The sequence below is a fragment of the Cyprinodon variegatus genome, unplaced genomic scaffold, assembly GCF_000732505.1.
Source record: "Cyprinodon variegatus isolate N-32 unplaced genomic scaffold, C_variegatus-1.0 Scaffold991, whole genome shotgun sequence".
NCBI lineage: Eukaryota > Metazoa > Chordata > Actinopteri > Cyprinodontiformes > Cyprinodontidae > Cyprinodon > Cyprinodon variegatus.
In genome coordinates this window covers 68,594-79,863 of record NW_015151444.1, presented here as the reverse complement: position 1 = coordinate 79,863, position 11,270 = coordinate 68,594, and the positions used below count along the sequence as shown (strand labels likewise).

At 34.3% G+C, this 11,270-nt stretch overlaps 1 protein-coding gene across 2 annotated transcripts in view; it reads left to right on the top strand.

The window, feature by feature from the left end:
• Window positions 1-10,427, top strand: part of srpx (sushi-repeat containing protein, X-linked) — a 32,112-nt gene extending 21,685 nt beyond the window's left edge. The window contains exons 4-9 of one of the 2 annotated variants that reach the window (XM_015399147.1): window positions 1,248-1,374; window positions 1,482-1,603; window positions 2,206-2,385; window positions 3,821-3,954; window positions 9,597-9,718; window positions 9,824-10,427. In XM_015399147.1, coding sequence (XP_015254633.1) covers window positions 1,248-1,374; window positions 1,482-1,603; window positions 2,206-2,385; window positions 3,821-3,954; window positions 9,597-9,718; window positions 9,824-10,004 — 866 coding nt within the window. In that variant the 3' untranslated portion in view covers window positions 10,005-10,427. The remainder of the gene's footprint in view (window positions 1-1,247; window positions 1,375-1,481; window positions 1,604-2,205; window positions 2,386-3,820; window positions 3,955-9,596; window positions 9,719-9,823) is intronic. The other variant, XM_015399146.1, reaches the window with a different exon arrangement.
• Window positions 10,428-11,270: the final 843 nt, after the last annotated feature.

Sequence of the window (11,270 nt, the reverse complement as noted above, 5' to 3'; positions counted from 1 at the left end):
ATTAAAAAAAATAAAAAAAAAAAAAAAAAAAAAAAAAAAAAAAAGAGGAAAGCATCACTGTCACTGTCCCCGTTTCCTAATATAATATGTATTTCTTTTTATCTACGAGCTCAAAATGTTCTCAGATTGGATTTCAGAAATCTGGTCACTTTAAGTAAGAGGTTCTCATATGTAAGGATATGGAATATTTCTAATTGTACTGAAGTTGTTATGCCTATGTGCACATCTTGTTGCTCATTAGCTAGTTTCTGGGCATTTAGGGGTGTGGCTTCTGCTTCAGAGTTAGTCAGGTAATTGTAGTGGAGCCACACAGTTTTTTTGACCTCTTTTACATTTCTCCTAATCTTCTTTTGTTATTTTATTTCTGATATATTTCATACCTGTTTTATTTTAATTTTTGCAGTAAATGGTTGAATCTAATGCAAAGGATCCTGTTTGTTTGTTTGTTTGTTTTTTTTGTTGTTTTTTTTTGCCATCAAGTGGATTACAGAAGGGAAAAGAATGTCAAGCTTATGGCTTCATTACTTAGGAATCTACAAGCAGATTTCTTAGAGTAGAGTTGGAGATATGACATTCAGTTAATTTGCTACTTCTTTGCCTACAAGGAAGCTCAGATTGAGCTTTTTCTGACTATATAAGTATTTCATGTTCATGTTGCAGTGAAATCTTCTATTAACAAGTTTCTGAATCCACCAACTTTACCCTGGTTTTGTGTGTTTGCTAGGAGCAAATTATCTTCGGTGTATCAGCTCCAACACAAAGACTAATAAGGCAACAAAGCATCACACTCACCAAGGCAAATTTGCTTTTGCATTTAGTAGAACATGGATATTTTCAGACTTTTGAATTATTTCATGGAAATTAAGATACATCCTTGCAGACACAGAGAGAGCTTGGGAAAATCAGATGCTGTAAGGGGACAGTGCACACCATCTAAAAAACGGAGGCTACTTTATTTATCATAGCTGAATAATGAGAAACTGCTTATATTTTATGCATTAGCAGCTGAGTTTCCCGGTATATCCTCACTGTGATTATTTTTGTACCAACCAAAAATAATCCTACATTTTAATACATTTTACATTCATATAAAGAGTTATAGCTTTAAACATAACAAACATCTTGCCTTTAAAAAAGAGTGGTAAGAAAAAAAGATGATTATAGTTCAGATTAATCTGCTAAGTATTAATGAACTGTCTATTTTCAGGGGTTAAAATAAGACGTATGCCTGTTTTCTTTGATTGTAGATATTGATCCACCCAAAATCAAGTGTCCTAATGTCAAGGACAAGTGGGCAGAACCAGGAAAATTGACAGTGAGAGTGACCTGGGACACACCTGAGGGTTTGGACACTGCAGACGGCATCCTCACAGAGTCAGTCTGATCTTAACTTTTTCAGTCTTTTAACACCTTTTCACTTCAGTGCTCCAAATCAGCTCAAGTTCACAGTGAAAGACTGAAACTGAGCTTGTGCTTTCCAGTGTGATCTTGAAAGGAAAACCATCAAAATCTGAATTCCCAGAGGGTCTCCATAAGATGTCCTACACTGTGTTTGACCGAGCTGGAAACAAAGGATCCTGCCGGTTTACCATCAGAGTGCGAGGTGAGCCTGGAGAACAGGATGCGAAGGGGGGTCTTTCTTTTCGTTACTCAGAGAGCTGTGAAAAAAGCTGTTCCAGTCAAACGTAAGTCATTCATAACATCAAAATTGCATTAATATCATACACAGATAATCTAACTGAATACAAAGAGCAATTTTTAAAAGAACATTTTAAATTGGCTAACAAAACTCTCCAGCGGGGGTCTAGTGCCAAAAGTATTTGATGATGATATTACTGATTCATGTTTTGGGTTGGGAAACAAAGCACAAAGTAAATATATTGGTTTACGGTTCTATTGAAAATAAAATGCTCTTAAAACCAGAAGTTATAGCAATAAACTCCCATAAAAGAATGCTCATATGTGAATAATTAGCAAAAATAGCCATGTATCTTTACATGTATATGTTTTTCCTTAAATCAGATCTTCTGATAAGATGGAAAATCTCTCCTATAAAAAACAAATTAAAGAAGAGAAAACCGAGAATCAAAAGACGTTTTTTTGCCTATCATTATATATGCATTAACAGTCCACATTTCTTTATGTTTCATCTTTAACCTGTTTTCTGTTGGCTGCTGTTTTTTCCTCCATATCCCCATTACACAGTGCGTCGCTGCAGCCCGCTCTCCCCCCCAGACAATGGTTACATGAAGTGCGACAGCGATGGAGATAACTACGGTGCCACTTGTTATTTCACCTGCACTGGCGGCTATGAGCTGCATGGCAGCGCTGCCAGGGTTTGTCAGTCTGGACTCTCCTGGTCTGGATCAGACACAACATGCGCACGTATGTACTGCTGGCAACTTGATGAACAAATGACAAAAAGCCAACTCCTTTTACTCTTCTTTTCCTTGCATTTTGTCAAGTTGCGTGTTTTCAGTCATAATAATAAAAATAATCATCATCATAATAATAATTATGCATTTTAAGTAAGAGCCTTTAAGTCTCCCAGGGTCACTAGTTGTTAAAAGTATTAAAATTTTTGTAATTTTAATTTTCAAGATCTGAGTTTTAGAGAAAAAAAGGACATTGAGATGATCTCCAAATATATAATATAACATACAGCAATAATTACAGTGTTTTCGTAACATATGTTTTAGGATTTTCTGCTTATTTAATAAAATGTAAATAAAAATAACTGAACTATAATCGGAGAGATTACATTCTTTGAATATTCTGTAAAATGCAATATAATTGAATCAGTTGTTTTTGAGAATAAAGTTGAAGACCGTCTTACATTTATTCTCACAAAAACCTCAAATTAAACACAAGATTAGAACAGGATTACTCAGCATTTAAAAGAAGGTTTGCCATGTTAAAAACTCAAACATAATCAGTTCTTTAACCTAACCCTAGCCTGGAAGAATGCTGAAAAAGAACAAAGGATATGGACATTAAGAGTGAGCATCTATTTTGAAACAACCTAATATATCATGTGGAAAACTTATTTTGTTAACTGTTAAGTCTTTTAAAAATCAATCTAGGCAAACTGAGGAAGCAAAAGTTCAGAAAGTTGGAACAAAACATAAGAACCAAGCCTATAATTTTAAGTAGGAGGCTCATACACTCTCCTACTTAATATTTCCTTACTTAGTATTTTTATAATAACATTTTTATAAGCATATGACATACAAAAAAAAATGCAAATATTATTTCAAAGGTAATTCCTTTGTACGTGACGTACCCATGGTTGATGTTGGATTGTAGAGCAGCTTTTGCTGGAAGGTAAATGGAAAAGTGATGGGTTTTTTTCTGACTCATCTCAAGGTTTGTGCCTTTTAAGAATGATCCCTATTGACCAAAAAATGAACCATTTTGTTGTGTAAGGTCATTAGTTTAGCAGACCTAATGAACCAATAGTTCATGAACCTTCACAAAAAGCACAAAAATACCATCCTTCATCAAACTACAACCTAGCCCCTCCTAGTTTGGAAAAGTCCTGAAGCACAAACCCAGTTTCAGACTTTCTCTGCAATGTAACTCGTTTCTGAAACAGCTGTTGCTGGTATAATGTGAGAAGCTCAGTGATGGAGAAAATGGCAGCTTGTCCATCAATTAGAAAAATCCATACTGACTTCATCCTGTTTAACACTTGCACCTGTGAGACAGGAAGAACATCAGCCTTGATTATGCCACACCTCACTTTGACGATGTCTTGAAATAAATCTTCACCTCCTTGTCCTCTCTTTCATATCTTGACTTAATTTTTCATTCATCCCAGCCATGAACATTAATGTGGGGGTGCGTACAGCTGCGGCACTGCTGGAACAGTTCTATGAGAAACGACGGCTCCTAATTATCTCTGCACCGACGGCTGCCAATCACAATTACCGCTTCCAGATGACCAACCTACAGGTGAGGCACAGACTCGCAGCTACTGTGAAGCTGACTAAGTTAGATGCATTAACAGAAAAACAACACCAACGAAACGGTCAAGACAACTGCAGGGTATTTGTGTTATCTTGTTTTTTTCCCTTTAGACATCGAGGCAGGACAAATTAAAAGAATCATAGGGTGTCATCCTGTTGATCAGGAAATGTCTCAGCAATGAATAAATGATACTGACATGCAGCTCAGTGAGTGGTGTCTTTTCCTGTGCTGTTGTTTTCCTTCGGTACGTCAGAAACCATTACATCAAACCTTTCTTTTAAACACCTGACCTTTTAGATTCAGTTTATCATGCAGGACAGTTAGGCAGTACTCTATCCGATTGTTAACAGCATCACCAGTCAGGGGTATTGCTGAACTTCTAGTTGGTTATGAAAGAGTACTTTGATATTTCCAAGCATATATTTAGTTATATTTCACTTATGGGATATGTTTTTTTTTTTTTTCTTTTTATGAAAAAATGTTTTCAAAATAATCACAGATTAGGTGTCATTCAATACAGAATAGAAAATGTTTAGGCATTTAAAGACAAATAATTGTCATTCCTAATCCAAAAGCAATATTTTGTTTTAGAGATACCTGATTGGCTTTTTCTTCTTCTGTTATGTTTCAGAGAGCCATATCAGTTAACCCGGCTGCAAAGCACCAATTAAATCCCTCAGTTCCATGCTCGCAGTTGCAGAGTTTGAGCTCTGTTATAATATTCAAATTTCATGTTCTGAAGTCCTTGAGGTTCAGTGTTTTTTATTTGACTTATGCTGTAAAGTCCATTTTTTTTTATTTGAATTTTAGATGTTAATATTTTTTTTGAAAATGGAGGGGAATTGCTATTTCTGTTATGGTAGATAATCAAACCACCTTAAACTTTTTCAACAAGAAACTGTATTCTGCTAAAGGCAAATGCCCACGCACATACTGTACTGTCTCAGGACATTTACAACTTTACTTAAAAGAAACAACTCTTTCCTTTTCTTACAGTGAAAGAGTAATATTTGTGTTTTAATATTTTTTATGTTCTGTTCCCCTTGTGAAAAATGAAAACTCAAACTGTTTAGGAAAGTAAAGTAATTCTTCATGGGTCAGGTTTTCTCATGCACTGAGATCACATGAAAGCACTAAAGGCCCCAAATTTTCTTACTGTAATAACAACAGGATGACTGAGTACAACATATGTTATTTTCCCAAAAAAAAAGAGAAACTGTATATTCCTAAAGCCCTTGGTAATAATTAAAAGCACATATTTACATATCCATGACATCTAAATTAATGCTACGCTAGAAGATCTTTTGGCTTCAGGTTCTTATCTATTCTACTTGGTCTCAAAGGAATAAGACCAGAGTGAGTTTGGGAGACTCTTTTAGGGGATGTTGGAAGAGCAGGTACAGTAGAATGGTTAAATGTATGTATGTTTGTGAATGTATTAAAAAAGTGACTTATTTTTTTTTTTGGTTTTGGAAAAAAATCATCACTATATTTTCATCAATTACAGTTTGGCATATACAATTATAAACATACATTAAATAGAAGTTGTTATTCATCTCTTATTATATAGAAGACTCCTTGATTACCCCATAAAACAAAAACACTACATCTGAAAACAGCATGAATGTTAGTAAATTAATGTGAATAATTAGGCTCTGCATTTTGGTCATCAGTTTATTTTTAATACAGAAAAAAAAAAAAAAAGTAAACTTAGAACATTTTAGGAAACAGTGCTCTCACCCGTACTAACATGTTGCCTTATTAGGAGCATGCAAACAGCTATATCGAAAAATTATCTGATTCTTTGGAGCAAACCAGATTCAAATTTTATTTATTATTTGCAGTTTAAGAATGATCCTCCTTGAATAATTTTAGATGTAGATCTAAATAAGTAATGAAAATAAAAGAGATCTGTATTTTATGCTCAGAAGAGCCTTTCAGAGGTGCAGTTGTTTGCACTGTTGGTTTAGCGTTTGGCATCAGAGGGCTATTAATCCATTTTCATCCTTAAACTGATGACTACCATCCTACCTTCTTCCAAAATGAGCACATTTTGCTGGTCCCCACTTCCTTTTTTCCAAACAATTAGGTTTAGTACTAAAGTGTTAACTGAGTTTAGCCTAAGCTTAGGGTGAGGTATGCATTAATGATGGTTAGGTTTAAGGTAATTGTCAGGGTTAGAGAGTAGAAAAGGGTTAAAAATAACAGAATATCAACGGATGTTAATAGGAGTCAACACATGGTCCCTACAAAATAAACTTAGAGGAAAATGTGTTTGTGAATGCACCACTGTTTATATGGCATTTGTGTCACTTTGTGTTGCCTCTCACACAATGACTACTGGAGATAGTAAACAATTCCCCTGCCACCCTATAAACATAAAAAAAAGATGAAATATGCTTTAACTGTATTTTCTGAGTGTGAAAATATAGTTTTAATCGTGAGCAGGACTAGTGATAATGGTAATAAAACCCCAGACAATTGAAAAACAAGAGCAGGGACATCTGAAAAAGCATGACTGATTTTTAATAATAATTTATGTAATGGATCCCACACTTTTATAACAATAAATAGTTAAAAAAGTTAATTAATGAAATAGAAGGACTCATAGGTGTTTCTGTCACCTTGCTGAGGTGACTGAAGGAATAATTGCTCAGCCATACAGCTGCCACTTTATCACAGAAAAGGAGCAAACACACCATTATGGTATTATAAATGGTATTATTATGGTACCATCTGGGATCTTTGTGCTAACCTGGATGAAAATAATTATTTGGACCTTAAAGATAACTGCAATGCTTTGTTTTCAGCTGTGTTGTTCATCTTTGCTGTATATGCAATTAAGTGGATGAAATGAGTGTTGACAGTAGTCAGTGTGAATATTTGGAGCAACGTTTTAATTAAATTGTTTTGGACATTTATTTACTCAGCTCTGAGGATGCAGCAGATTGCTTTACATCAGCATCCTTTAAATAAAACTCAATTTCTGGAAGACAAAGAGAAGATTAGAGCTGTAGAAAAAAAACTGTTACCAAATCCATGCAAAGGGATACTGATGAGACTTTCCATATAATTGAAATATAATTTTGCTTGATCGACATCTTGTCAAACAAAGAAGTCAAAATGTATGACTAAAAAAATTATGAAGAACCTATGTTTGACAGTATTTTTAGATATCAATATGGTATCAAAGGAAAATAATTTTTTTTACTCTAAAAGTTTCCACAACATAATCAAACTTAAAGTATCAACAGGATATATATATTTTTTTGTCATTTAGATAAAAAACTATCGTACATTTTAAGAAAATGTGTCCATCCTGCTTTTGCAAAAGTTTCTTATTAAATGGTGATTATTTAAAATGACAACATTTCCAATTCAAAGATATTCGTTATATAATTAATGTTTAATCTTGTCAAAAGGAAAGAAGTTTAACTCAGGTGACTCAGAGGAAGATTACAATGATTGTATACTTTGGTCAATAACTCGTTAGGCCCTGTTGTGTCGCTAACCAGATAAATACACTGTCTGACGAATTGCAAATATATAATAAAGTTGCTGTATTTCAGATGTTTTACATTGTGAGAATTTTAAAATGTTTCAAGCCGGTAAAATTAAATAAAAAATAAATAAATACATTTTAAGTATTGAGCTTACAAGTTTTCCAATTTCCTCACAGGAACTTTAACCTTGGTTTAAAAAAATAAAATAAAAATATGAAAACTGCTGGCTTCCTGTATTTAGCTAATGCTTGTGATCAACCTACAAAGATTTTAATGAGTTACCTCTGATTTAACACATTTATAGCTATGTACAGATTCAAACTGATAGGACTCCTGTTGATTAACTAACTGCTTTTGAATTAACCAAAATTAAATGGGCTAAAATACAGAATTATTAAAAAAAAGGTTTTAAATTTTGCCAGACAACCACATATGCTGGTGAATATCCAGGTTAATGATATTCCAAAAATGTTAAAGTAAAAAAAAAAAAGATCCACTTTTCAGAGGCAGAGGCTAGTATCAGGTGTTCCAGGCTAACAAAGACCTCAATGACTCCCCATTCCTAAGGGATTGACCTGTTCTTTCGGTTCATTTTGCATGTTTTCTAATCCATAACAAGGCTTTTGTTGGGCTACTCTATAAAGTCTGGAACTCAAACATTAATCCAGACATTTTGAATTACAAAAAGCTTCCTGGATGGGAACGAACGTCTTCAAACTCGGAAAAAGAAGTCCAGTGGTTTGTCCATTCTTTTTGATCCAAGTGTTTGTTTTTTCAGTTTTAGTAATGTAGTCCTGCACACAAAAGGGAAAACAATACTAAAATGTTTTTATAGGGATGCTTGGTTTAAAAGGAATACCAAATGTAGCCGAAAGATTTTTAGATATACAAGAAAAATCTTTAATGAAAAAAAAAAAATAATAATTCCATTCCAACAAGTCATAAATCACATAACGTGGTTCAATCGAGGAGTATCTCAAATTTTGGTATTCTTAGAACAAGAGTTGGTTATAATATTTTTTCTTGATAAAGATCAAATCATTAGTTCATAGGCAATGCCAATTATTGTTAATTTACTACTATATTATGTATGTTATGTTATTTCTATGAATGCACATGAAAGGTTTATGTTGTGATCTATTCAATTATTTTTGTTTTAAAAAAAGACCTCCCACTTGAATTAGCAAGACGTTTGCTGTATTGGGATCACCACATGAGGTTCCTGTTTGGGGTTTGACAAATAAAAAAAAGATACAAACAAAAAAAAAATCCATAAAGCTTTCATCAGGCAAATATTTTAAAAATGTCTAGATTTCTAAAATTTCCACATTTACAAACTGGCTTAATTCGTAAATTCATATGATGGCACATTTCTGGAATAGAGTCTAAAACCCTGGATGGAGATTTTATTTCAAGGTTTTCGTTGTTTTGTGTTGATGCAAAATAATTTTATGGTAAAAATTTCTGAAGCATTAGCTATGGATATGGATGTCATTAAAGCAAGAATTTTGCATCTTGATTTCCTTGCCTCTGCTGGAATGAACTTCTTATAAATTTGTATGAGAACAGAAAGTTACACAATCTGAAATTAACCCTGCATGAAGTATAATAAACTCAATCAGGATTGTGTTTAATTCTATCTTTATTCTATAAAGAAATATTTAATTGATTTATATTCCACTAAAGTGTGCTTTATGCATTTTCTACTGTAAGAAAAAAATCAGTATACCAACAAAATGGTTGCATAGATATAGTTGTAATTTAGTTTTACAGTTGTAATATGTTAATCTGTTTGAATGGGGTTCCTCTACTCCCCTGTAGAAACCAAAATCGGTGTTTGGTCTTTTTCCCTGTGTGTCAGCCATCTTGACTTTTTTTTTGCCATTGCAATGATTTTTTGTTTTTGTGCATGTGGGATGATGCAATAGCTTCCACTAGATTGGACTGTATGCAAGGCCCAGAATTGAAGGCATGTAAATGGAAAGAAACAGCTGCACACTGTAGTGATCACTCTGCATGAAAGGGTTAATAATATCACATCAGCTTCATGATCTGTGCTCCTTTTTATATATTTTACATCCAGGTGAAACAATAACATAGCTGTGTGTCTTTGACCCTTAACAGCCCGCTCAGTGTGGACTGGACCTGAGACACGTGACGGTTATTGAGCTTGTTGGGATCTACCCGGCACAAGTTGGACGAATTGGGTACAGACTTCTAACGCCTGCACTGGCCCTGCAGCTCAGGTACTAAAACACTTTACACACACCTGCACACCCTGTTGTATAACTTCAGCTAACATGACTTTTTTTTTTTTATCCTTCCTTCTTGCTAACTGATGTGTTTCCTAGGTTACTGCTCAGGATCCCTCAGAGATCATTCCAAATGGTGCTGGTGGACAAACAAGGCATTGACAAGCAGCGCTATCCATTCCCCATCACAGCAGCTGAATTATTCACCACAATCGACACATTCCCCCTCCGTAAGGACGAGATGGTGTTACAGCGGGAGGCGGGTCAGACCTGTCAGTAGTAAAATAGGAGAGCCCATTCATGGAGCATTGATCTTTTTTTTTTCCACAGACAGCTCAGATCATCATTTTCCACCCATATGTCACACACTCCTCTTTCAACTCCTGCCGTATCCATGAGTTTCTTTGTGTTTGTGTGTGTGCGCGAGGGGGGTGTATGTGTATCTGTGTGTCATCAAAGATATCTGCCAAGTTGCTGATCTGAGGCTGGTCTGAACAGATCACGCAGTGTAATCTAGTCACATTGATTCATCTGTGTCATATTGTCATGTTGTATCTTATTTTTTATACATTTTCAGAGCAGAAATATGTTTTACTATTTTGTAAAAAGTAATGTTTGGAGAATTTCTATCCATTCGAATATTTATATCTTACATCTTACTTTTCGCTGTAATTTGAATCTATAAAACTAATTAAAAAAATGAGTAATGCAGAGGTTGTGCTTCTTGGTGGCAATGTTTGTGAGTCAGTTTGGTTTATTTCTGGGGAGAAATCTTCGTCATCTTGATGTCATTCCAGTCCATTTATTTGAAAGATGATTGTGTTTGACTCAGAGATGCACCATAGTTTAAATGGACATGCTCTGTGGTTGGGATAAACACACATTTGTTAAATGCTCTGCTTTTCATTGCAAGGTCATTGCAGTGTCTTGCAAAAGTATTGAAACAATACACCAACAACCTTTTAACATTTTGTCGCATTACATTACAACCAAAAAATTCAATGAACTCTACACAGTGACATCAATGAACTTCAGTACTGAAATAATAAATTAGATCCACAGTTTGATTTATGTCTGGCTTTGAATAGGCCAGTTCAAAAGAGATAGCCTAAAAACGGAGACTTGATACAATCCAAAACTGAATTTCAACGGTTAAAACTAAACCTGAACTAATAAATGAAATGCATATATTTGAAAATCAATTCCATTAAACTGGATCTGAGTTTAATGGGATAAAATTGAAATGATCAGCTTTAAAGGAAAAGTCCAGTCAGCAAGGAATGATCAATGGATCATTATCTATAACTAAAACTAATATGTTCCTGGTGATTTGATTAATTTAACGTTAAAAACATATTAAAAAAATAAAAATTGTAATTTTCATTGCGATCACTGAGTCCGGGAGTGGACATTTTTGAGCAAATATAGTAACACCTCACTCCTGACATCTTCAGGCTGTGACGTCAGTGCAGTAAGCTGAAGGCCATTCTCCCCGTTTTACATGCAAAATCAATGCAAACTACTAGATAAGCCTGCAACAAACATG